The sequence below is a fragment of the Apus apus genome, chromosome 1 (genome assembly GCF_020740795.1).
Source record: "Apus apus isolate bApuApu2 chromosome 1, bApuApu2.pri.cur, whole genome shotgun sequence".
NCBI classification, from domain to species: Eukaryota; Metazoa; Chordata; class Aves; order Apodiformes; family Apodidae; genus Apus; species Apus apus.
The window spans coordinates 180,547,278-180,572,324 of record NC_067282.1 but is presented as its reverse complement, the minus strand read 5'-3'; the positions used below and the strand labels follow the sequence as shown (position 1 = coordinate 180,572,324).

General features: G+C 37.9%; 1 protein-coding gene across 1 annotated transcript in view; it reads right to left on the bottom strand.

The window, feature by feature from the left end:
* CFTR (CF transmembrane conductance regulator) overlaps nt 1–25,047 on the bottom strand; it is an 87,585-nt gene that overhangs the window by 42,616 nt on the left and 19,922 nt on the right. The window contains exons 5-12 of the mRNA XM_051623145.1: nt 24,816–24,905; nt 23,287–23,450; nt 22,692–22,817; nt 18,774–19,020; nt 15,985–16,077; nt 15,272–15,454; nt 12,485–12,676; nt 1,230–1,324 (exon numbers count right to left, since the gene is read on the bottom strand). Of these exons, the coding sequence (XP_051479105.1) occupies nt 1,230–1,324; nt 12,485–12,676; nt 15,272–15,454; nt 15,985–16,077; nt 18,774–19,020; nt 22,692–22,817; nt 23,287–23,450; nt 24,816–24,905 (1,190 nt within the window). The remainder of the gene's footprint in view (nt 1–1,229; nt 1,325–12,484; nt 12,677–15,271; nt 15,455–15,984; nt 16,078–18,773; nt 19,021–22,691; nt 22,818–23,286; nt 23,451–24,815; nt 24,906–25,047) is intronic.

The following is a 25,047-nucleotide window of genomic DNA, read 5'->3' as shown; positions in this document are numbered from 1 at the left end:
GCTGTATGCTGAGCTCAGACTGGAGCCTAAATAAAATGTGAATCAGATATAGCCACTGTCTTTGGGACATTTAATTGTTTTAAAAATAATTATTATATAGTCGACAATAAATATAACAGTTCTGTGACCCTCCAGTAAATGAGCTGTGACCATCTGAAAAGTGACAGACATCATTATGCATAGAATCTGTCAAATACTTCATGTAAATATTGCATTTTAAATTAAAATTAAAGCGGTTGCTGTTGGTTGGGGTTTCTTTTGTGTGAAAGCTTTGCCTGCTTCTCCCCTCCTCTCTTACCTTACTGCATAAAACAGAACGATCTATATGCCTCTTGCCTCTCAGAAATCCACAAGAAAGATCCACACTGAAAGTCGCTCTGTTTTAATCAACCCTTCTTTTAGCCTTACACATACATGCACATCTTTCATGGGATGCCAGTGTGGATCCCCATAATGTGATTTTACTTCTACACAGTGTTTCTGAGCATGGGAACCAGCACAATTTGCACTTGGCACAGAAATAAATGGGGCCATTTACACATCAGAGCTATCATTACTGGATTTCTGGTGATAGCTAAGTGGTTCTACTGAAACACAAAGCTAATTTATTGGACAAACACCTATGTTATAGTTCTGTAGACCTTCAAAATTACTTACTGACATTGGAAGGTCAAACAGACAAGGCCAGATCATTAATCATAGCTACTAACTAGCAGTTCCTTTCCACTTTTTCTTTTTACAACAGGAAAAGACCAAAACTATTGGCAATGTTTTTTGAAACATGGTCTTTTTTTCATTTTTGTTACCTGTGGAGAGGGAGTATGTCATTAATCAATGACAGACTGCTTTGTGAAAGTGTCATAGTAGGGAAAGATCCTGGAATATTTCTTATTTGTATCTTTGTAGGGGTTTCTTCAGTACTAAGAAAGCTACATCTAAAGGTCTGAATCTCCAAAAAACATCTTGCATCAGGGAGGGGAAGATTCATCTTCAGCTAAGCCACAGCATGTACCTAACACCAAACTTTTAAAATTCAATAAATAATTATGCAGGTGTATCACAAACACAATTGCATAGCAAAACTCAGATTTCTGACACAAAAATGAAGTTCCTGTTATACCTGGAGGATATTTATTTAGCAGGACTTGGTCCACATGTATTTAAGTGCTTAGTCATAATACTTTCCTCATTCATTAAACAGTACACAATTTTAAAAGCAAAATACTCACCTTGCTAGTGAGATTCGTGCTCGCTGGCCTCCACTCAAAATGATCCCACCTTCACCCAGCACTGTATAATCCTTGTCTGGGAACTTGGAAATGTCCTGTCAAACAATTTATTTTTTTTTAAGATTCAGACATGTATTTTCCACATCCAAGAAAATCAAGCTACAGACTGGATGGAAGCATAGTGTACAACAGTGCCCAGACAGGTTAGACAGCAGTTGTATAAAAAAAAAAAGGTGATAAAAGAAACATATCATACTATAGCAGAGAGCAATCATGAGCTGCAAGATTTCAAGAGCAAATATTTATCTTAATTGCTAGATCACCACAAAAGCAAGGAATGTACATTCATACAAATCAATCCAAGATGTTAATGTTTGAGTTTTCTGTCAAATAACAATGATAAATGCACTTGTCACTGAAGTTAGGGAGCGCAAGAAGCAAAGCCTGGATCTGAGCTCTTCAAAAAACAGAGAAATTTGTACTTAATTTAGGTTAATTAAAAAAGGCTTGCACAGAATTCCTAGCAGGGAATGCCAGGAAGGCCGAAGTTTTGCAAAAGTTTTAGGAGCCAAGTTCCACTTCTTGGGCTATAAATTACTTACAGCTCATGACTACAATGAAAATTAATCTTTAGCCAGTGATATAACCAAAAATACCATTTCACTTTCATGTGAGACAGAGAAAGGAGAAAAGGAAATCCTCTGCTGTGCTTGCAGAAGTGGCCCGAACTTTTCTTGAGAGGAGTATTTAGTGCTGAAACTGAGGATCCATGCAAGCAACGATTCATGGAAGTGGAGACATGAAGAATGTCTTGTGTGTCTAAAGGACATCTAATTTTTCTACTTTCACAGTGGCTCTAAGAGAAAATATTAATTCTGCCTTCAAGCCCTACCTGGCCTGTGTCTTTAAGCCCATACATTGGCACCACTATCACGGTGGTGATGGTGGTGGTTTCAGGGGATTTTCCCAGAACCATGAGCTGGATGACCTCCCTGTGCCTCAAGGAGCCTAGGTTTCCAGCAGGTACTACCCCTGGGCAATTTGCCATGTGCCAAACTGGAAGCCCTGAGTGTCCCAGAAGTTCCCAGTGCCTGTGCATCCCACTTGGCAGCACCAGACTGCCACTCTCACTGCCTGTGCATGTGCTCCTGCTCGCAAGGTGGGGATCCTCTGAAGCCAAAGAAGCTGAGCAAGGCATCTGATACCAGACAAAACTGGCTCCTGTGTTCTCACACTTTTCAAATATTTTCCTTTTATTCAACTTCTGGGGGGGAAAAAAAAGCGACATGCAAAATCCCCTGGAGCAGACTGTAGGCAGCATCCTGGAAGAGGGGGCCTGTTTTAGGGTCTCTCTTCCACCAGGCAGCTGAGGGACATGCAGAAACTTAGCTGTCTGCATGTGCTCTGCAGCACCCACAGAAATTCTGTGGTTTCTGGGAAAAAGGCTGGAAGACAAATGAAGCGCTTCCAGGGAATCTAAGGGGATTCTAAGTTGAGCTGCTCTCTGAAAGTTCACATTTCACACAAAGTCAGATACAATCTAATTTTGATCACCCCTGTTGTGATTCTGACAGCTAATCACTCCCAGTTGGGCAGCATTTTGGCATTCCAAATCTCTGAGGTTTTGTAGAATAAATAAATAAATAAATAATAAATAAATAAATAAATAAATATACTTCCAGATAAATGTTTCCTTCTTCCTCCCCTGTAAATTGGCCTGACCTCAGGAAAAGAGTGAACAATGCTGTTCAGCCCTGGATCAGTGACAGATGAAAGGTCCAGCCACTCAAGGACTAGACGTTGACTGCCTGGTCTGTCAGGAAATGGGAGATTCTCCTAACTCTTTAATTTGATAATAGCATTAACTTCCTGACTTAGAGGATTCTGACCTTAAAATCAAGATGCTCTTATGTATGGAAAAGCTATTGCAGGTGACTGTTAAACTCTTCTCATGTTAACTAGTTATTTCCCTAGAAGAACCACACAAGCAAATCCCTGGTACTAATGTAACAGCTCAAGTATTTGCAGAAAAAGGGATGTAAAAAATGGTGCCAGCAACGGATTTAAAGGTTGATTTTCTGAACGTACAAAATCATCTTCCTACAGGTCATGAAGTATTTAGAAAGAATATGTGAAATTCTGGCATAAAAGCTTTTCTGGCATTTATTTGAGACAACCTGTTCAGATCACTTGTGGTTTTACTATGCATGTGGAAGTCATGCTATTTAACTTTGACACTTTCCCAATATCTTCACCTGAACATTGGGTTTTATATGGTCAAGTATCTAGATATCTAAGCTGATTTCAACTGTTTCCTATTCCTACCAGTATTACTGCCTGTATAGTGCTGGTGCCATTGCTGTTTCCTGATCCTACTTCTTCCAAAAATGTTCAGGTGAAGAACTGGGCCCAGTGTATCTTCCCCTTCAAACAGGGTAAAATCCTTGCCCTACTGAAATTAATTCCAGGGCTCTCATTGTTTTAACTGGTGATGGGATTTTGTCAGATATATTTCTTTACAGGTGTGTCAACATGGAATTTTAATCAGACTTCTAATGAGTTCTCCTTCTGTTCTCTTCTACCCTTCACCTCAGGATAATACATGGCATGGAACAGACAAAGAACTTTTCAGGCTGTTAATTATTAATTAAAAATGTTTAGTAATGTCTTTCAAAGGCATAAACAGAGTGATGAAGTCCAATAGACACACAATGCTATTTGCTGGAACGTGCATTACCCATTGTAAAAAAGTACATAGGGTTGGTCCAAATACATCCTCATTGTCATTTTATGCAGGAAGTGAAATCAAGCCAGGGACAAACTAATATAATGATGCTGAACAGTACAAAACCCAGCATATTAATGAAGCAGCCACTGGATTTTATTTAAGATATCTATTCCTAAATACATAAATTGAGAAACCTATTGGTAACTATTCAGAGAAACAAAGAAATTCAGAGTAAACCCTCACAGTTCCCAAGACCTTAGCTGCTTTTGTGGATGCTTCTAATATCAAGAGCTAACAAATCTCAAGTTGCACACCCAAGGAGAAGGTACCCTTTTCAACATCTCTTTGAATTTTTATAGTGTAAATGTCATATTCATCTATCTCAGCAGCAAAGGGATGACCCTCATAATACCTTTGAGCTTGATATGGAAGAACTGAGATAGTTCAAGGAAATATTTTTTTTTTCAGGGTAAATAGGAAATATGGTCTCATTATTAAAAAAAAACAACAAAAAAACCCAAAACAAACAAAAAACCAAAAACAAACAAAAAACCACCTCAGAATGTACTTCACTTTCCAAGTCTTTTCTGTAGACATGGTTTTTTATCAAAATAATTTAATAAATAATTAGCAACAATTTAGATAATAAAGCATGACAGAAAACAGTTTCTGAGAACCATGCCTTGCAGCAAATAGTTGCTTTATGTATCTGAGGCTATTCAAACTACTCAAACAGTTCTAATGACATACTATGTGTATTTTACTTGTAGGGCCGCTTTCTTCCTTAAATATGCTCTTAACAATGTGCATTTCAATCTTCCTTCTTCCATGTCTGCTCCAAATAGATAAAACAGTCATGAAACTTACAGTCTTGACTCTCTCCATTTCATCTTCACTAACCTTTTCCTCTATATCACTTCCATTTTTCTACAGTCCCAGGGTCTTCACCACCTCTATCCCTTTCCTTCTCTTCATTGCCATCATCATTCTCCATGCTTATTTTCACACTTCCAGAAAATCCCCCCACTCATATTGTTACCTCCTTTTCACCTACCAAAGTACACCCTTTTTGCCTTCTTTCTCTTTGTGTTTCAAAGAAGCTACCTCTGAATATACACTGCAATTTTCTTTCTGTAGTGTGGACTATTTGCAATAATTTAGAAGAAAAACTCTTCAGCATTTATTCTATAAAATGCTGAAGCTGAAAGATGTAAATCTTTGAAATCAAGTCTTGTGTTTCAGACTCCTACCTACTAGGGAACAATTCTATTAGGTTTTAAAAGAGGAAGAATTTTTAGTAATTTTTTATATCTTGGCTTTTGGGTAACCAGCTTGGACATACTCAAGTGCTCACTTCCTGGGCCAGAAGCCAGAAAACCAGATCTCTTTAAGGTATTTCAAATCAAAAATTACTTTTTAAAATTTTATTTTATTTTAAAAATAAAATTATTTAAAATTATTTAAAAATTATTAAAAATTATTTTAAAATATCTACTCTCTTTGCCTATGATTCCTGAAACTGAGGCTTTTGTTAGATTTCAACTGAATCATTTATGAAGGATCCATGATCCAAAAGCATAAGAGCTTTTTTTTCTCAAGAGCTTGTGACCTTGAGCAGAGTGTCAGGCTCACCCAAAACTCACACGAATGCTGGTAAAACTTGCTTTCTCTATGGTGAAACATTCTTGTGGAACAGATTTTTAAACCATGAAATAGTAAGTATGCTGTGTGTAGGTAGGTTAAACACAGGGCAAGGGAAATAAATACGATTCCAGAAGTGACGCAGAAGATAGGACAGGGTCCAAGGTAATCAGTCCAGAGCCCTGTACCTAAGACAGGCAAAGAGGTGGGGAAAGTTGTCTTGACTGAAACAGGTTTATAATTACATGATATCAACACAGAATATTTCAGAGGGGCTCTGTTAAACATATTTACTTGATTGCTGATAAACTTCTTGAAGTCAGTGCATTTGGGAGTTTGAGTCTATATTTTTCTCTAATCAAGATGCTCCTCTGCTCTAATGAAACTGTGCTAGCCAGTTTCCCCAGGGAATTCACTGTGTCAGCAGCTTCACAGCTGAACTGCCCGTTATTTTGGGCCACAAACAAGAATTTCAGTTAGAGAAGTCTGCTCACACCAGTGCAAGGTGGAAAAAGTATAAAGGTGGCCAGATTTTAGGCCCACATGTCTGAGGTTCAATGGTTGTAGTGGGAGATCTGTCATATTACATGGATTTTCTGCCTAAGAGAGCCATTTATGCTACATTAGCTGCTTATACCAGGTTGAGATGAACATGCCGGTTGTTCTCACCAGCTATAAAGACAGGCTAAGTGACTTGCTCTCATACAGTTTACACTGTAAACATGTACCTGATCAGGTAACCAAGCTACCTCTTAATACCTTCTAGTAGAGAATTACCTACTACGAAGCACTCATTTCCAGACTTGAACTCTTATTGTTCCGCTCTTCCACACTTTGTAATCTGCCAATATCCCTTGTGAAAAACAGGTACAAAACAGGGCACAAAATATTTGACTCCCTGACATAACCACATCACAGCTCCTGATGATCTAGTTATCTGCCAAAATAAAACCCCTACTAACAAAAACCAAACAAACCCAAAACCAGCACAGATAAAAGGGGCTGGAGCAGTAGTGTGAGATGCAAGGATATGTATTGCTGTTTCAGGGCATCCTTGACATTGCAGTGAACTTGTCACCACGGAATAGTTATTCTCTCTGTAATCGAAGTTCTTAGATGAAAATTAATCTCCTGTACTTCCTGTAAAACCAGCTCAAAAAAACTCCCACGGCATCTAGCCACACATTTCTTTAGTAGAATCATAGAATCATTTTGGTTGGAAAAGACCTTTAAGATCATTAAGTCCAACAGTTAACTGAGCACTGACAAGTCCACCACTAAACCATGTCCCTAACACAACATCTACACACCTTTTAAACACCTTCATTGATGGTAACTCAGCCACGTCCCTGGAGAGCCTGTTGCAGTGCCTGACAACCCTTTCGGTGAAAAAAAATCATTTCTAATATACAAACTAAAGCTCCCTCTGGCACAACTTGAGTCCATTTCCTCTCATCCTATCATTTGTTACTTGGGAGAAGAGACCTACACCCACCTCACTACCACCTCCTTTCAGGTAGTTGTAGAGAGTGGTAACTTGCTTTTATCTGCAAACTTACTGAGGGTGCACTCGATCCCTTCATCCAGATCACTGGTAAAGCTATTATAAAGATACAAGAACTATCCCAAATACTGAGCCTGGAGAGCACCATTTGTGACCTGCTGCCAACCGGATTTAATTCCATTCATCACAACCCTTTGTGCTCGGCCATCCCGCCAGTCTTTTATCCAGCAAAGAGCACACCCATTTAAGCCATGAGCAACCAGTTTCTCCAGGAGTTGTGTCAAAGGCTTAACTGAAGTCTAGGTAGACAACATCTACAGCCTTTCCCTTGTCCGCTAAGCGGATCCCTTTGTCAGAGAAGATCAGGTTAGCACTATGATTTGATTTTTCATGGAAACACTTCCTCTATTTGCATGCCATGTTAAACATTACATTCATGAGCAGCTGGTGGCTCTCAAATCAGAACATGTGTTTACTTTATCTCTTAAAGGTACTTGGCCGTTATGTGTTTATGGCCTCTTAGGTAACTACTGAAGGATCAAATGAACTAACTAGGTAGAAAAATAACTATCTTACCTTGTAAAAAGCTAAAAACAGAAGTAATGGAAGTATGGTTTTAAAACTAATTAATTACTGCACCCCTTCATATGCTTGTTTATTTTTTAACAAGAATAACTGCTGCAGGCCTGTGTCTGCTATCCTGTCCGGAGAAAAGCATTCTCTTAGGATTATTTTCTTCAATATTAACAGCATTTAGACACAAGTTTCAGCTGTTCAAAGGTTTTACCCTTTCAATTTAGCAAGTGCTAAAAACAAACAAAAATCCTACACCCTCAGTATTGTAGGCTATTAATACTGAAACCTAAACATCTGAAAATTAAGCTTTCCTCATTTTAATTACATCAGTGATGAGGATTTTGCAAATCCAATTGGCTACTACAAATTCACATTTATATTTGTGCTATCCCTGCTATGACATTAATACTCTGGGAAGTTACACTTGTGGAATTACTTCAAATTTAGTAGCACTCACACAGACATATGAACTCATCCAGTTCACATCTCCCAGTGGCTTTTGCTGTTGAGCAATGAGAATAAAAACCAGTTAATTATGCTGGGCGGTCCTCAGTGTTAATTTTGTTAATACTTGGTCCTTAATTTGTAGTGGTAGGCAGAAGTCCACCTTCTCTTGAAGACTGTTATCATGAATGTGATGAGAAGTACTTGATAAAGAGAGTAAAACACCTTGTCAAAACAAAACAGAAGGTAGCATAAGCCAAGGCAGCACCAATTCATCTTATTTTTCAAGCGCATTCAGCATCACACAAGAATAAGGGCAATGTCTACACACCACTTACATCTCATTGCAGCCATAGTTAGTTTGTGCCGTGTTCAGAAATATTTTTTGCCAGTAAGGCTGTTTCCATAGCACAGCATGAACACTAAGGTGCTCTTAGTTACAGTCCCTCTATCTCAACTCCAAAGCTGTTGTTCTGTTAACTTCCACCACTCTTCTATTAAGCTCTACCCATTTCCAAACTCCAGTAATTAGAACCACATTGTAAAACATTGTTTTAGCTCCCCTGATGTTCAACTTGCCCTCAAAGGAAAAATATAATAGAGAAATGTAATTAAGTTCTTAATATTTTTTCACAGAAACAGCAGGCTAGAATAACATAAAAATACACATATAAGCTGTTTAAAGAGAAGTTTAAAAAAGTATCTTAGGGCTGCTTTTACTGATGCACACAGAGATGCATACGAGGTCCCTTCTTATGCTTCTTCAGTGTTATATATTTATACTTAGATCTGAGAAATTTCCCTCACTGAGCCTTTGATACACAACTGTCTTTCGTATCTCATACACTCATACAGGGTTGCCCTGTGGGGCCCCTTGCCATCGGTATCCCCACAAGCCAGAAAAGAGCAGAGCTGTGAGGACCAAGCACCATGAATTAATTACATGTGGCACCAGTATGACACTATAGTGCTGCCACGTGTGCCAGCAACTGGGAGTACACTCAAAGGAGGACCATTAAAACACATGCTTCACATAGATAGTCCCACAAAACAGTATCTACTGCATCTATGAAATAATTCACTGCATCATTCATCAGTTATGCATCAATATGATGGGCATTGGATAAGACAACATTTATGTTATACATTAGAATAAAGGATGTTTCAGAAATGTGTACACACATAAAGCCAGGCAACAGACTGAGATTCTAATCTATTGTGCAATACACAACAGTTTGACACTTTGTCAGACTATGCTGACAGAGTATTTACAAGGGATGTAGTTCTCCAACATGTCATGATAATTTTCTTTTTAATTTTCATCTGCTGTTTCACAGAATGACATCTTGAACAGGTGCACTGGCACAACTGGAGGGCATGTGAATTGCAGCTAGGCAATAAGAAGCTGAAGACAGAAATCTCTTAAGCTTAATATACGTCAGGGAAGTTCAACACCTGAACTCTTTGGACTAAAAAATTTCCTATTTTAGCATTCTAAATTTCTATAAACTTATGTGAGCTCATAAAAGAAAGGAAAGAAAATCCTTTAATTGCTTATAGTTTCGTTGCTTTCCAGTAATGTTTTAATTGTGAATATTCAAGACATTAGAGAAGAAACCATCTTTTTAATCTTCCTTTTGATGGTTCCATATACAAATAGAACAAAATGTAAAGCTGCAAAAAGATCTTTTAGAAAAACATCAAAAATTCTTCTTCCATCCAAGAAAAACCTTAATGGTTAATATAAACATACACTTAATGGTTAATATAAACAAGTTTCCTATTCTTTAGGACTACAGAACAAAAATCTAACACATAACACATTCTTACCTCTAAATAAATATTTCTATCATGTGAAAATTTCATTCTTGGACACCTTAAAATACAGAAAGCTCTGTGAAATATTTATTTGCACATTTCATAATTACTTTGAGATAAATTGATCTCTGGTACTTGACAACTCTAAAGAGGCTGTAAGCCCGAGCAAATCAACTATATACCAATCCAAAAGGTCAGGCAGAAAAATGTAGTGCTGACTTTTTTTAATGTTCTCATAACCCCCTAAATTATTTGTTACACTTGCTTAACATCATTTGCATATCTCCATAGACCTAAAACAAAGTGCAGAGCACCTTGTATAAAATCTCCCAGCTTCAGTGTCCTGTTATCCTGACAGACAAGAATGAGCTATTTACTGCGTCAGGAAGCCCCAAACCTATGTTTATAGGATGTGACTCACACAGCATACAGAACCTGAAGTATTTTATTTGCCTTAATGCAGACAAAGGGAAAAAGACATCAATTTTAGAAACTGGACTAGATCTGCACTTCCTCCATAGGGTGATGGTGGAAGCAAATGGGGCATTTCACAGATATGTTACTTCTTGTAGTAGTAACATATCTCTTTGATCATTGGGTCAAAGAATATGGCTTTGCATTCCCAAAAAAGTTTTGTGAGCATGGAGCCTGGAAGTAAATCTCACTTACCCACTGTTGAGAGCTGTATGTTAATTGACTTTCAGCATTTGTGCAATAAGGAAATAAACTTTTATCACCAATCCTTGGTTCACCTTGAAGAGCCCATACAAGACCAGCAAAAGCCCCACATTCAGGAGAATTGCATAACTATGCAGGAAAGCTGCAGAGAAGAGGACAAAGGGAGCTCCCTTAGGCAAAGCCCACTTGCACCTCTTCTTTCTGAAGAATGAGAACACACTACCCCAATCTGACAAAGCACTAACCCTTGTCATAATAAACCCCTAAAAGGTGCACAACAGGCAATAAGCAGGGAATATTTGAAATCCATCCTTAAGTCTGCCATCATAAGTCTTGTTTGGTAATGAAGATGTAAAAGCTAACACGACTAGAAGGCATACTAGTAATAACATAATGTGCTTGGCTTCTTTCAGACCATTCAGCCTTCTCTTCAAGCCAGAAGAAAATATCCTTATAAATAACAAACTTGGTCTCAAATAATGAGCCCTGCTGGGAGGTGAAGCATATCATTCAACACGGAGCTGCACCAACACAGATCAAAGCTGTCTTGATTAAGCCTGTTCGGAGAACAAAGGAACTGCAGCCTGAGACACTGAGCTGTCCCACCAACACCAAGAAACTGAGCCGTGCCACTAACACTGAGACAGTGTCCCAAAACCAGCAACATGCCAAGCCTTCCCACTGACATCGAGATGCAGAGTCATCATTAACCACCTTCTGTTCTAGGAAGGGCCTGGGCTGGGAAGCCTCCTTTGACAAGGACTGTTTTGAACTGCTGAAGCCAGTTGTTGCTGGAAGCTTTGGTACTAACTAAAACTTTTGAGACCAGGGTTAAGTACTACTCTCTTCAGAAAGTCTGACACAGAAGTTGTTAATCGTCCTATCTTCAGAAGCTTTCAAAGATTTCCTGTAAATCACAATCCAACCACAAGCTGAAATGGCCATAAACATATAAAAAAATATTACTCTTATTATTTAACTATACCCAATTCTGAGATAAAGCACACTAACCTCATCTTGCTTTTAAACAGACTGGCTATTGTTTTCTTGCTTGACTGGCACTAAAGGGAAATATATTTAACTGTGTGGCCTAAAGTCAGATCCTGTTCAGCACAGCTAAAAATTTCTTGTTTTCATCTACGTGTTACAGACAAAATGCCTGATCTTAAGGCACAGCAATAAGGATGGAAAGGTCTAAAATGCTCTCCTTTTGTATCTCGCAATGTGAAAATATTTATTTTTCTACACTATCCTCTGGCAACATCAAACACACACAAGGGCATTTCCACAACATTGTACTAATTGCAGGCTACATGTCACATAAAGATCAATCTTGCAGTAATTTCCAGTGAGAAATTGTCACTGTGCACACAGAAAAACCCAAATTTGGTCAAGAGTTTCCTCTAAGCAATTCAGGTTTCTGGAGTTCTAATTATGCCTGGAGCCATTTTTGAGGTGCAAAAGAAAGGAGGAACGCAGGTTAATTTCCAAGATTGTAAGGAAAAGCTTCTTTATGCACAAGAAAGGTGGGGAAAAAAATTGTAGGAAAAATATTTTTTACATAGTTTCTTTAATATTACTATGTTTACCCAGGTTTTGAACTAGCAAGGAAAGCTGAGACAGCCAACACCTTTCTGAGCCAGCTCATTTAGCTCCTGTTGTGTAAACTATCACAACTGGCACCATCAGCACACCTCCCAAGGAGCAGGCAACAACCTGACTTGCAATTCCACAAAACTGGGATGCCAGGCTGAGTTCCTTAAATCTCAGAAATGTCTTGATTACTTAAAGCTCCACTCCCTGACTTTTCTTTGTTGTTTTTCAGTTGGGTTGGGTGACAGGTCTTAAGAGTCCTAGATGACTGACCTCTTCTAGTTGGCAGGCTTTGATGACACTTCTGTATCGGTACTCATCGTAGGATACACCAAAAATTATGTTTTCTTTTATTGTTCCAGGCATGATCCAGGAGACTTGAGGTGAAAAGGATATTCTTCCACTGTGTTTAATTTTACCTTGTGAAGGCTCCAGTTCTCCCATTATCAACATCAGAAGAGAAGTCTGAAAAAACATTAACACTTGGTTAATATAGCAGAGATGTGTACAAACATAAGAAACGTTAAACAAAAGGAAAATCACTCTGCTAAGTCACTTAAATGCCACATTTGTGTTTTAAAGAGTGTCCCTGTAAGCACTGATCCAGTGCAAGCTGCAATTAGTGGAGATTTTCATAATACATACAGTTCTGAAAGGCCCCCTGTGGGAAACTGAGAGAAACTTTTGTGTAAGGTATTTTGTTAAAAAGGCATGCTGCTGTAAAAGTATGTATTTTTATTTAAACTTCCAGTAGTTATTCAAGGTAAAAATGTGAGGATCTGTGAGACATACAGTTATAAGGTATTAGTATTATGGAGAATGTTATTTGATTTTTAAATTATCAGTGACTATTTTTGTTTGTTCTTTGTTCAACACTATTCATGTTTACAATTTTGCTAGCGTTCATAAGCCTTTTATTTATATTGCCTTAAAAAAATGCAAGTTCTTTGTATATGTGTATACAATTACTCACAAACTGTTCAGTGTGATCTGAATTTTCCCCTGTAACAGTTAACTCATTTACGTGAATACATGACCTAAGTATATATACTATTTCCCTTCATAAAAGAATTGATTGCAATTTCAGTACTGACATGTTATAATTTCAAAGTTAATCAGTAGCTTGTAGTAACCTTGTCACACATCATTGGCTACTAGATCAAAGAATAGAATTGAGAAATACAAGGAAAAATATGTTACAGAGCCATTCCAGTGGTGTTCTTATCACTAATAAACAGTCGACAAAGCTGGAACATAACAGCCAAAGATCTAAAAATCTGTCTAAGTTACAGATTCATGCTGTCAAGCCCAGAGATCTTGTGGCAACTTATACAGTACATGGGGATAGTTTAAGGATATTATTTCCATTATACCAGAATCTGCATCTTCCAAAGTGTTGAGTAATAAGTTTCTGATCTTGCAAAAACAGATGCTTAGTGTGTTTTGCACACTGGATGTTAAACTACTGTACCTTGTGCCATATCATATAAATGGAAAAAAACCCAAACAAAACCTGATGCAGTATTAAAGAGCTGATGTCAGGCTTCAGACCTGTTATAGATAAAGATAAATGTGCAGTACATTCCACAGCTTGACAATTCCTGGAATATACAGTAACAGCTTCAAGCAATATGAAGGAAACCTTAAATTAAGAGGATGTAAGGAAGGGAGAAACGATTTATTTTTCTTTGGGGAGGTTTAAATATTTTTTTTTCCTAAATCTTCCTGATAATATTATAAGCCTTTCATCTTTACTGCCTTGAAAAGTGTAAATTTGTTCTATTTATATAGTCACATAAAATGCACAGTTTGCTCTGAACTTTTGCCAGTTTCCTAAGGAGCTAAATAAAGAAGATACACATACATCCTTCAGTACTTTCTCATTGACATTTTTGTATTAAAAGTACTAGCTTTAGCAATAACCATCTGACGTTATCAGTAACATAGGAAAACTAATCTGTTATTTCAGAGGTATCACGGTTAAGTTTACTTATCAGCTTACCAGCCTGAGGACAACCTGTTGTCCTGAATCCCTTACTCCTTCCTATTAGTATCATTACTAAAAATAATACAGAAGCCTTGATCATGTGGAAATTGATGGGTTCTTTGCCATTGACTCCAACACCTCAAAGATTTTACTCCATGCAAGTAAAAGAAATCAGAATATGTTCACCAATATTTTGTTAAACAGGAAAGGAAAAGCTGCCAAATGCATAATAAATATTTGTTTTTACTTTCATATCTCATAAAACACAGTGAAGATGACTGATCTAATTACTTACTGTTCAAAGTGATTAAGAGTATCACATTAAGAGCATCATTTTATATTAACGAGGTTAACTGGATGTGTTATCTGCAAACTAAATGCACTGAGAACACTTTGAGGTTCTAAAATAATGATTCATGTAAACCATAACTTTTCTTAGAAAACCACCATTTTCAGCAGCACCTCTCCAGACTTTCACATGGGACTCGGGGCGCTTGAGTGAAGCATTGTAGGAACCACAGCACAAGAGACTAGAACCACATGTCCAGAGCCTGCATTTTAGTTATATGGCTAATCTGAGTCAGGCTTGTCAGGTTACCCCTCATCTTCGGTTCAAACTTTTCCTTAAAATGTTAGCAAGACAGTAAAAAAACCCAAAAATCTGCATTCTGGGTATCTATGCTGTGTTTTCCAGTTTACTGTTTTAAAGACAGGGAGTTTCTCACCACGCGCATTAACTTTAGGTTTCATTCTCCATATCTACTTTTACTTCCCATGAAAAAATAGATTTGTCATTTAAATTGCTGTTTTTAATAAGCCCATTTCCTTGTATGCACAAAAAATATCCAGCAAACTCTTTCTCATATTGCTTGCAGAGTAAAACTTGAAATAACTATTGGCCATTTTATTGAAACTTAGAATTTATTGATACTTTTTTCTGCAGTCATCATTTTTACAGCAAGAACAGGATAGCAAGGATACAGTAACAATACAGGAAACAATACAGATTAACAACACAAAATTATTCCTTAAAATTATTAGGACTTCTGTTGAAAGAAAAAAAATAGAAATACCTTGCCTGCTCCAGTAGATCCAGAAACAGCTAATAACTCTCCCTTTTCAATCCTGAAATTTATATCCTGAAGAACAGGAGAGGCATGAAGGGGAAAATTACTGAAGAAGAGATTGTTATCCGTGCTAGGAGCTTTGCTGTTGTTGTTTTCCTGGTTTGCTTTAATAAACAGCTCTCCAATTCCCTGCAATATACACAGATGTCTATTTTTATGTACATAAAAACACATAAAATATGCATATGCAGATGTGTATCATACTATAGACTTATGAAAACATATGGACTTACTTTTCTGATGTTATTTTCCCTATCTTTAACATATTTATTATATTCTTAAATATAGAGATTTTAATGTATGTCTTGGACTTGCTTCTAAATTTGTGGACACAAACAAAAGTTGCCAACACAAATAAAACTTGCTTATTATAGAACCGTTTTCTGATGTTTATACATGCCACACTTTGATTCTGTTTTCAGGCTGGCTTAAATAACTACTTAGAATAAGCCTTAACACTTATTAAAAAGTCTCTTCCAAAGTTGCTCAACTGTGGCTAATTTGATACCATGTATCAATTACTATATATTCCTTGCCTGCTGACAGCTGAAGCCAGTTAAAACAAAGGAGTGCAGGCTGCTCTTTTAAAGGAACATTAGGCAAATGTTGATAAAAAATATACATTCTGTGTTTTAATTAATTTGGGTGAAAGTACTAACCTCATCCCAAAAAGCTGTTACTTTGTCCAGCTCTACACCAGTGGTTGTTAGATTATACTCCAGGGCTTTATACTCTTTTTTCAGCAAGAAATCCTAGAAACATCATGAAAGCAGATGAGAGGAAACAGTAAAGGATGACAGCTGTATCACGCAAAGCAGTACATTCAAGGTCACATCTGAAATGCTTTGTCCAGTTTTGGGCACCTCAATACAAGAAAGACTTTGAGGTGCTGGAGTGTGTCCAAAGAAGGGCAATGAAGCTGGTGAAAGGCCTTGAGAAAAAGTCTTATGAGGGGCGGCTGAGGGAACTGGAGCTGTTTAGTCTGAAGAAAAGGAGGCTGAGGGGAGACCTCATCACCCTGTACAACTACTTGAAAGAGCTTTGCAAAGAGGTCGTCACTGGTCTCTTCTCACAAGTAACTGGTGATAGAACAAGAAGAAGTGGCCTCAAGCAGCACCACGGGAGGTTTAGACTAGACATTAGGAAGAACTTTTTCTCTGAAGGAGTTGGAAAGACACTGGAAAATGCTGCCCAGGGAGGTGGTTGAGTTACCATCCCTGGATGTGTTTAAAAGTTGTCTAGATGTGTTGCTCGGGAATATGGCTTAGTGCTGGACTTGGTAGGGCAGGGTAAATGGTTGGACTCAATGATCTTAAAGATCTTCTTCAATCTAAGTGAGTCTACAATACTATGATTCTATGATCCTTGCCAATGCTGAACATTATTTAATGTGTCTGATGGTGCTATCGCATTGTAATGTCTTAGAGAGCAGCATATATATAGCCACTCAAGTTTACTTGAAAAGTATTAAAGTTGGCAGTTCCTTTGCTTGCAGGACTTCTATAAGGCAGCATTACTCCTCCAACTTCAATACTTTTCAAGTAAAGCTTCAGTTTTGGAGTAGTATGTGGAAGGTTACATTCTGGTAAATTGTGAAACAATGTAGCCAGATGCTGCTATCTCCCTGTTCCAAAACTGTGGGAGTTTAAAAGTTTGAATGATGTCTCTACCAACAGAAAAAAAAAAGAAAAAAAAGAAAAAAAAACGGGAGGGGGCGGCGGGGGAGCGGGCAGGTAATGATCATGCCAGTGCAGCACTGAAGTTCTGCAATTTCAAGTGACACAAGGCAGCAACCCAATGCTTGTGCTACCTTCTGGGAAAATACTATGAAGAAAGAGTAAGCTTATGCTAATGTAAGAAAGATAACTTTCTGTTCCCTTATTTTGTTAAAGTTATGCCATCTGTAGCTACCATCTCCTCTAAATTGTCTTTTTAAATTACGTGGAACCAAGTAGGCCTACCTGAGCAATACAGGGGAGAAACTAAGCAGATGGCAAGGGGGTAAGTTAGTTCTCTACAGTAAGCTTGGAAATTTCCCAAGTAGAAAAAATAGAAGTGAAAATCAGATGATTGAAAGAGCAAGAACCAGAAAACTGGAAGGTAAAATACAGACAGTTTATGCAAAAAACTAAGGAAAACATAGCTAGGCTTTCATAACCAAAGCAGTGGGGTCATCCAGTGGAGATGCTGGAGCTGCAATAGTCAGAGAAAGTACACTGATCCTGAAAGACTTCATGGTCTAGAAAACATGGGTATAGCTATAGGGCAAATTCAATAACACAGGGGACATATTTGGCCCAGTGAAGTCTCTAAACTGCTGAGGAAATTAAATCAGAGAAACGTATGAGTGGTTTATTATTTTTGTATGTTTCTTGTGACAAGTAAAAGGCGTTGGTGTTCTGGAATTCTGTGCACTGACTATGGGGTCTATACTGCCTGCCACAACGATATGATTACTTCTGTGACAGGGCATTGAATGGACTTTTTCAAGAAACATGAGAGATAGAATACTTCCACTAATACCTCAGGAATCAGAGCACAAGGATTGCCTAAATTGGGACCCAACAAGGCAGCCTGCTGCATGTCAAATAGGAAGACTTACGCCTAGACTTATTGAATTTTCTGCTCAGTTGAAAATCATAAAAACCCAATACCTGCTTCTTACTCTATATTAAGGTCCAAATCTATGAATAAGAACTTTAAGTTCCATATTAGGTATTTTTATTACTCTAAAAATAATAAAATGTATGTTTCATTAAAAATATATAAATATGTAAAAACATCTAAGATTTCACCAAAATAGAATGAGAATCTTTTCCCTGAAAAGTTATTTCAAAATAGCAGAGGAAGCAGATGATAGAGTTAATGGGAATTCACCCTGATTTGACTCTGCAGATAAGCCTCTCATGCTGGTATATGAGCAATTGATCTCAGTAGGCAAGGTAGGTAATAATTATTTGACCAGTACCTTAATTATGTTTACTGCTCATAATGAATGAGATGTACATTTGCATAAGATGCACAGTGTCCTGCTGTTCTTGCCTCTAATAGCTAGGAAAACAGAAGATCTGTGACTGCAACAACTGGAAGCTGTGCTATATATATAAAACATGTACTAATTTTGCACTTCCTTTTCTGAAGGAAAGCACCACAACTCATTATTTGTATTTAGTTCATTATTCTGCAATGAGAAGAAATAACTAAATCCCACTGTTTCAGAAAAAGCAGCATGGAGGTAGCATAAGACTCCTGTGGTTATGCTGCCTGGGGAACCATATGACAGTATCAAGATTGATAATGACATTTCATGGTGTGTAGTCAAAGCAACATATAATATAATCGGAAAGTCTGCACGAATGGTGCGTGCTTGTGTTGATCAACTGAGAAGATAACATGCTATGAAGAATTAGCTTACGTACTTGGGAAGATTTTAGTGTAAGTACCCTACCTGTATTTTGTTTATTGCTCCAATAGAGTCATACCAGGTCTGTACAGACCCAGGAAACTGCCTGGTCACTGTCATTCGAAGAACAATGCAGAAGGAAATGGTGGTAAAAATTTTTCGAAGAATAATTCCTTTAATTACAGCATATGGAAGCACAGCTAAAAACACCACAAAAAAGCCTGAAAAGAAGAAGGCTGAGCTGTTGAAATATCTCACATAAGCGGCTTTTCGTGTTAGCTTCAGTTCAGTTCTGTCAAAAAAACAAATACAAATAGTTACTACAAGGTTCTACAGTTTACATCCTACAAATATTTTGGATGGAACTGCTGGCAAAAAAAATTAACTCAGAAACTCAGTCACCCTTGCTTTTTCTAGGATTGCAGTTAAAAAGCAAGATTCAAAACAATTTTTGGATGAAAAAATAATCTGAGCCAAATTTTGCAACCAACATTCAGGGATGTCAGACAAAATAACAATGATCTAAGTCAAGATCTATATAAATAACCAACCACAAGCCTCTACAATTCTTGACACAACCATCCTTAAGCATCTAATGCTCTTGTATATTATATACTCCTAGAAGCATCATTCCATACTGATCTGGGCATCTAGATACACAACTCCCCTAGGAGGAAGATACTTTGAAATGCTAGATTTGCTTTACATGACCATAAAAAAAAATAAGAACATTCCACAATCTGATTATAGCACCATCTGCTTTTACAAAGCATTCTACTAACAGCTTCACCCATAAAGTAAGGTATTAGTTAATCTCAGCTTGAACAGGTATAAGGCAGGGAGTCTGCTCTCCACCTTTCTTTCTCCATAGAAGTTCAGTTTATAGAGTAGCTTATTGACTGCTGTGCAGTCAGGAATACAGTTGGTCATTACTCTTAGCCTCTTCCACAATGTCTATGCATCTTACAACAAGCTATTAAATAAAAGAGAAATAATCCAGGGAGTGTAATTCATTTTCTGAGTCAATAGCCCTAACTCACAGTGCTGAAGCTTTCTGTTGATTGCTCTCTCATTTTGACCTCATTCACTTCACATTCCCCAGGTGCCCTGCAGCTCAGCTTTGCCTGAACAGAGGCACATCTGCTGCAGTGAAGAGCAATTGTTCTGCTGCAAGAGCAATTAACTGGGGTTAGAGATGGAGCTAGACCCCAGGTGCCCATTCACTGGAAGAGTGCTCTAACAACCAGGAATCTGTGCAGAAGTTCCAAGTAACACATAGTGTGGCAAGGCTGAGCACCATAATCTTTATGTGTTTTCTGGTATTGAACCAGTTTCTGCATGCAAAGCCCATCCAGAATTTTGGAACTGTGTGGAACCTCCTTCCAGCTCCACACTACACATGCATGAGACTTCCACATGCATCCAGCATCTTACCAACTTTTGTCAGCCAAAATGTTCTTAGAAGTCCCTGACAGAAAATCTAGGCTCAGCCATTTTTTGAGCAGGTGCCTGGCATTTCTTGTTAAGGTTGTATTTCACAACAGGCCTGAGAAAGCAGCCAGGCATACAGGTCACCACCAGTGTAGTAGCCACTGACCCAGGGAAAGGGCCTTGTAAATCCCTCCAAAGCTTGTATGAGACTGCGGGTGGCAGCACTGATTAGGGATTTGTAGGTCTGATGCTTGTCCAGTTCCACACAAATGCCTGGGTAGAAGATATCTAAAATCCCCCCGGTGCTGAAACACAAAATCACTGCTCTAAAGAGGGAGAGTCAAAGCACTAACCCTTTTCAATATGGTCCTGAGTACCAGCCCCAAGCTATCTCAGCCACAAGCAAAAGTTTTCCAGAGGTGAGCCTGTGTTAAACAGGTTGAGAATTCTGTAAATTAGGCAATCATTTAAGACAGGTCTTGCTGATGAATTTTGAGAGAGATGTACGGGACACTATGAACCTCATAGATCTATAGAATGTTGACCACTGTATGTTTGTATTTGAAGTGATGCTGCAGGAATCAGTACAAATATGTGAGCTGGAGATCCTTTGCTTTGTATAAATATGTGTCTTCTACTGATTAAGTATAGACAATGCCAGCCTTGAACTCCATCTTCTGCAGCACATTGGTTCAAGGGAACAGTTTGGTGGTGTGTTTTTTTATTTCTCTGAATACACTGAATAGATCAGAGGAGCCCATAGTGTTTATTTAGACACCTGTTACAAACAGTTATCAGTGCAGACTTCAAGAGGCCACACAGGAGACAGCCCATACTGGTGCCTCTGAACTGTGAGAATTCCTTGGGGGAGTTTTCCTGCAGCCGTGTCACACCTGCAGGATGGCAAGCCCTGGCAGCTCAAGTCTACCAGTGTAAGGGCACAGGTCTATCAAATTCTTAGAGTTGATTAAACTGGCATCAGAAAATGCCAGCATGAAGAAGCAGTTTGGCAAGAACTGAGTTATAATGCACTGTTGTGAAAACACAGGCATGGCTTCATGCACAAGGTCTCATTTCCTATCAGCTTGACAAGCCAACTGACTGGGAGGCCCTGCAGTGCTGGCTCAGCAAGCAAAATTCAACTGAAACTGTTACTCCTGGTTGACCTGCTCTGGTGGTGTCTTCACAAAGTGAACTGTTGGATCAGTCAAACAATACTGTATTTTGTTGCAGAGAAGTAGGAGAGATACTTGGATTGTGCAACATAGCTAGCATTCTTTTTTTAAATAAATCCATGCATAATATAATTGAAATTTATTCCAGCATTACAAAATTCAGTATAAATTATTGTAGAAAATATAAATCACAAAATGACAGTCCTTTTTCCAGGTTTCTGTGATGATGTTGTGGACTAAAATTAGCTTGTCTCAATTCTACAGGATTTGCTCACAAGGTGTGGTCTCAAATTTCCTACAAGCAATGTATGTGACTAGTGACACCAGAGGAATCCTAACCTGGTTCCATTCTTGAGCTGGAACTCGCAGCCTAGATTCAGACTGAGTTTTCTCTGATTGTTTATAGTAAATCATTACACATTTGGAGATCTTCCTCATTCTAAAAGTAAAAAACACTGCACTTTCCCTGGATTGTCTTTCAGAAAGCAGCTGAACAAGAAGTGTTTGTGTAATAATATAGTTTAATCTCTTTTATTTACATGATAATATGACACTTGTGTTTATTTTATTTTCATTTATTTTCCCAATCACACACCTGGCACAGATTTTTAATTATCTGTAAAGAACTAAACAAACACAAGGTGCACATGGAGCACAGCTTTGGTTCAGTGTCACTCATCAATCATTATATCACTTCTCCCTTCCCCCACAACTCCCTGTTGGTAGCGAAGACCTTCTCATAGCTCTCAGCTAACTGAGATCAGCTCTTCTCCTCCTTTCTGCTTCAGGTCTGCTGCTTCCAGTCCAATCTCAATATTAATTAAAGCATTATACAAGACTGTCTATAGACGGTAAATGTTAATGTAATTGTGCAGTATGAATACATGAAGATGCACTACTTTAATCCTTTCACAGGCTGCATGTAACATTTAAAACCTGCTTTATTGCATTTCTCAGAAAATGGCTGCAGAGGACTTACACTGTTTCCTCCACCACAGAATAGGAAAGCCTGTAAAGCCTTAAGTAACCATCACAAAAGGGCTTTTTATTGTAAGGTGAGGATAGGGCTGGCCAGAAACAAACACAGATGCCACAATTGTTTTACCTGCACAAGCTAACCACTGAAATATCATTATAACAAATGAGGAAGCAAATAAAAATCCTCACCTCCATAATGAACTTGACAAATTGGGAAAAAATCCAAGCTGCAGTGTGGGAATGCACAGTTAGTTTATGAAGGATTAATATTTGTTTGCTCTACTTCCTAACTCACAAGATCACAGATGTTGTTCATAGCCACCTAATTTATTTTTTTTCTGAGTACAAAAAAAATTTACTAGCAAATGAGGACACTTACTCACGGATGTTTTGAATCATTTTTTCCATTGCATCTTCCCAACAATAGGCTTTAACTGACTGTATATTTTCAATTATTTCTGAGGTGATGACAAGTCTCTCATTGATCTTTCCTGCCCTCTTATTCCTAAAAAGTAAAAAGGCAGTAGGTAAATCCTCCTCTTTTTCATATAGTTAGTTTGTATCCCATTATATCTTATGAAAGCACTTTCCATATATGCCTACACTTAAAATGTTTATTTTAACAGAATTTTTATGAAGAATGTGAAAATAATTATTATCAATCTAGTGACTGTTTTACAAACGAGAAAATACAAGCTCAAAAAAGAATTAATCAAGTCATTAACAAGGAGTTTTAATTCTACAAAACATTATCACTATTTACTGCATGTTAGACCTTTCAATTTGCTACATTTAGACAGCTGCTGCTAAATAAGTAAAGGCTTGTCCGTGACTCTCCCAACACAGCCCACACTCTTTAGATTCCTCTTTTGTAATAATGTCAGAACTAGAAACCCTTAATCAAGTGGTATAAACTTCTTAAACCAACATGTTTCAGGAAAATATATTGAAATATTTTTAAACACTCTTGTCACCTGTATTTCATCATCATTTGTCCCAGCCAGGCTTGGAAAAAGGCCAAGACTATTAGAAATGCAAGTCCAGAAAATGCAGAAGCTTCTAACATATCCCAGAGCAGTCCCATGAGCAGTGCCACTTGTAAAGGTGCAATCCATACAAAATGAGCCAGAGCAAGACCCTGTGGAAGCCCAAAGCAGAAAATGATAACAAGTTACAGATGTGTTCTGAAAGCTACATGAGAAGGAAGGAGTCATTAAAATGACACTTAGAAAAATGTAATGAAGAATGGTACAAATATTTTCAGTAGTAAAACAAGTTTATAAAGAAGGATTTGTGTGCACATAGCATTCTGGATGTTAATTATGATGACAGTGCAGCAATACATATACATTCCACACCTAAACTAAACTTGATTTTTGTAAGGCAAAGTTCAGACTGCAATTGTCTCTTCACCATGTATATGAACAAGGAAAAATGTCAGCTTTGTAGAAGTAAACAGAAATTGCCATCCGATGCTGGCAAGTACACAGGAGAATCTTCTGAGAGTGATTTAATCTGATATAGGAGGAATCTGATATAGGAGGTAAGCATTATTTTGCTGAAGAGATTACTGTTGTATGAACACAACCAATTTAAATAAAGATTGCTGCCTACTTCAGTTGTGCTCCTTCACATTGGGTAGATTTTGGACAGAATCCAGTGATGAAGCTGCACAGGGTTCTGTGCTACTGCAGCTACACTGCCGTGACGATAGGGCACTTGCCTGAGCTTGTTGAGTGCTCTATATAGTAAGTGCTCTATATAGTAATATAGTGCTTAAAGTAAATACATCCTACAGTTCCAGCCATGTGTCTATAGTCTCTCTGACCTTGCTTCTTTCACAGGAAGCAAACCTCATACTATTAATGGGCCAATTAAACACACACAGTAAACAGAAGTTCATCGAGTCTCCACTCCCCAAAGCCATTAGCAGGGATTTGCCTCTGTGACTTTAATGAAACAGAAGTTTTACAAGAGACTCTGAAAGTATTGTATAAGATGGATGTTTTAGAATGATTCCTAATAAGGTCTTACATCAAGACTTACACAAGACTTTTAGGAGAGTGGGTAATAGTAGCAATAGGATGCTGAACATCATTGCTTGTTCAATGGCAGGAACAGAATGGCTCACCTCAGTAAAAAGGTATGGTGGGTCAGGAAAAGAGGATGGAAGGACTGAACCAGTAAGTTCTGACCTTTATGAAACCAACTGCATAACCTAGAGGTGGCATGGAAGGTTCTCACCGGACCATATAACAAGCATGTTTTTATGGTATAATTTGTTTTCAGGTTTCCTCTACTAAGCAGCACAGGAGATAAAGGACATCATAAGTATCAGAACAAGCACTTCCATGACCACGTGCCAAGACATTTTCATAAGGTAGGGATTCAGTTTATATATGCAACACGCACTCAGTACAGCCTGTTGTTTATGCTCCTTCCTCCCTTAATAGTTGTCATGAACAGCTTGAAGTATTGCATTTTTATTTGATGGATCACCTACCTCATCAAATTTGTTCAGATTGTTGGAAAGAAGACTGACCAATTGTCCAGTACTTATTTTATCTAGAACTCTGCTTGACAGTTTTAATATCTGCAAAAGAAAACAAAACCACAGACAAAGCCACATAACTCATCCCCATAGAACAGAATAAATACAGATAAAAATAACATGCAATTGTACAGTAGTATAAACAACAATTCACTTATCTGCTTGTGCTATAAAGAATGTCTCA